The following is a 2,245-nucleotide window of genomic DNA, read 5'->3' as shown; positions in this document are numbered from 1 at the left end:
TTTACTCATCCAATAATTACCTATATAATAAGAAGGGCTGTTTTCATGAAATATTGCTGTCAAAGTTGTATACCTGTATGTAATGTCCCTTTACTACAGTGGTACTAAAATCAGCTGTTTTTGGATTACAGTTCTTAAAGTGCCGTCTGCACAGCGCTGTCTGAGTTCAAGTTTACTTAGGGCACTTAACGTTCTAAGTCACATTTAAACGATCGGCAGCTGTCTTGTGTTTGCTAATTCTCTGATGATACTTTGGCTCCTCGATCATTAAGGTACCAACAGTGTTTTTACTTTGCCTAATTAAAGGTTATGACACATTCTGCCCCTTTGGTGAACTTGCAGGCTTAAGCCACTTTATTACCTCCTCATGTTTACATGTGTTCGGTCCACAGCGCTTTCTCCTGCTAATCCAGTTTCACTCAAGGCTAATGAATGAACACGGCACCTTTTATGGGACTCGTATTCTTTCTCAGAGATGTCAAATTGTTAGAATGAGAGATGGCACATTGCCTCATCACACACACCAAAGCGCCACGAGTGACACACAGCAGCAGAGCCCAGGACAGATGAGTCAGAGCAGCACCCCCCCTCCATCACACACTGACAGCTACAGCTAAATCTGACGGGATTAACAAATGTCCTAACAGATTTCAACCTGTTCTTATTAAACAGTCGCAATATCATAGCTGTATAAGAGAACATGCACTTAAGTACTTAAGTAACATCATTTGTGAAGTACTTCATACACTGTATTTGAAGAAAGTCATTTGTTATTGTTCTGTGTAGACATCCTATTAGAGACAAGTTGCTCATCTGTAGTTCAGGTGCAGCAGATGGAGGCAGCGTTAACGGATTACAGTAACTCCTTTAACCGTCTGCAGTCAGCCAGTGAAGTTCAACATGAGATTATAGTGCCTAGTCTTCCATTTGGGGAGGAGGAGGGAGGGAGGAGAGTCAGCCCTGAGTCACATGTCCCCTCTTCTACGCTGCAGCTGACCGGGCTGCACACAGGGAGTGTGGGGGGTGTTGTGGATTCAGACAGTAACACACCTTTAGGTGTCCTGTCACTCTGCCATGCTGATCACTTGCTGGTATTTATACATCTCAGTTCGGAGCATCGCCAAACAATGCAAGTATTGCTGCTGTTTTTGTTACTCAGGCTGCTTGTCATTTCAAGGTGAACTCTGCAGAAAGGTGTAAAATAAATGTGTTTTATTTTTATTTGTAACGGAGTGAGATGACAGCAACTAAGTTCAATGTCATGCCTCTACACTCGAGTCATCCTGATTCCAAATGCAGTATTTATGAAATTAGAGCACGCAGCCTGCTTTCTGGATGCAGGACTGTTCTCCGTACTTGTGTCCGTGCATACTGTTTGTTCGCTCCTCTGCAGTCGACACGTTTTCTGACCAGATCCATTCTGCTCTCCCCTTCTATTATTTTACCCTCCGCAGATCTGAACATGGCCTCAATTCTGCAGAAGCTCATCACCCCTCTGTTCAGCGGGCCTCCTGAGCTCCCCAGGAATAAAGTGACGGTGGTGGGAGTGGGCCAGGTGGGCATGGCCTGTGCTGTCAGCATCCTGCTCAGGGTAAGAGTGTCCTCTGTGTGAAGGTATCAAAGAATCATATGCTGCAGCCTTATAGGACAACAGGAGAACTTTTTCATTGAGGAGTAATGAGTTTACTGTGAGCTGTTGTTCTGAGTTTCCTGGTGTGTTGGTGTGTTGGTGTGTGCAGGAGCTGACGGATGAACTGGCGCTGGTGGATGTGATGGAGGACAAGCTGAAAGGAGAGATGATGGACCTGCAGCACGGCAGCCTGTTCCTCAAAACCCCCAAAATAGTCGCGGACACAGGCGAGTTTATACGTCACATACCCTATGAATTATATATGAACTAACCCCTCCTACCTTCCTTCAGAATATAGACACAACTGGAGATGTTACTGAAGTGGGGATTTATGGCTTTTTCTTTATTCATTATTTACAATAAGACAATTGTTTTTAATACGTTTTCAGAAAACATTTGTCTAAAGATGCAACTGAGGCATTATTTATTGCTAACGTTTGGTGAATTTAGTAGAAAAACTCTCACCTTACTGAGGCCTTGGACGTGGTATTGACACCATGTGCAGAAACTGCCATTTTTGGAGTACTACCTGGCCACAAAATGTTGAAGAGGAAAACTAAAGACAGTATAGCCTTTGCATCTATCTTAGCACGTAGAAGAATACTCCTAGAATGG

The 2,245-nt window shown here is 43.8% G+C and overlaps 1 protein-coding gene across 1 annotated transcript; it reads left to right on the top strand.

The window, feature by feature from the left end:
* Positions 1–1,026: 1,026 nt before the first annotated feature.
* LOC104943629 (L-lactate dehydrogenase B-B chain-like) lies at positions 1,027–1,857 on the top strand (the record flags this gene model as incomplete). Its single annotated transcript, XM_010769082.1, has 3 exons — positions 1,027–1,129; positions 1,455–1,591; positions 1,740–1,857. Coding segments are annotated over exons 1-3 (310 nt in total), but the record flags the coding sequence as incomplete, so codon positions are not given.
* Between the last annotated feature and the right edge of the window lie 388 nt (positions 1,858–2,245).

The sequence above is a fragment of the Notothenia coriiceps genome, unplaced genomic scaffold (assembly GCF_000735185.1).
Source record: "Notothenia coriiceps isolate Sejong01 unplaced genomic scaffold, NC01 NC01_scaffold00006383, whole genome shotgun sequence".
Lineage (NCBI taxonomy): Eukaryota > Metazoa > Chordata > Actinopteri > Perciformes > Nototheniidae > Notothenia > Notothenia coriiceps.
Note: the sequence above shows the minus strand (reverse complement) of the source record. Positions and strands in the feature narration are given on the sequence as shown.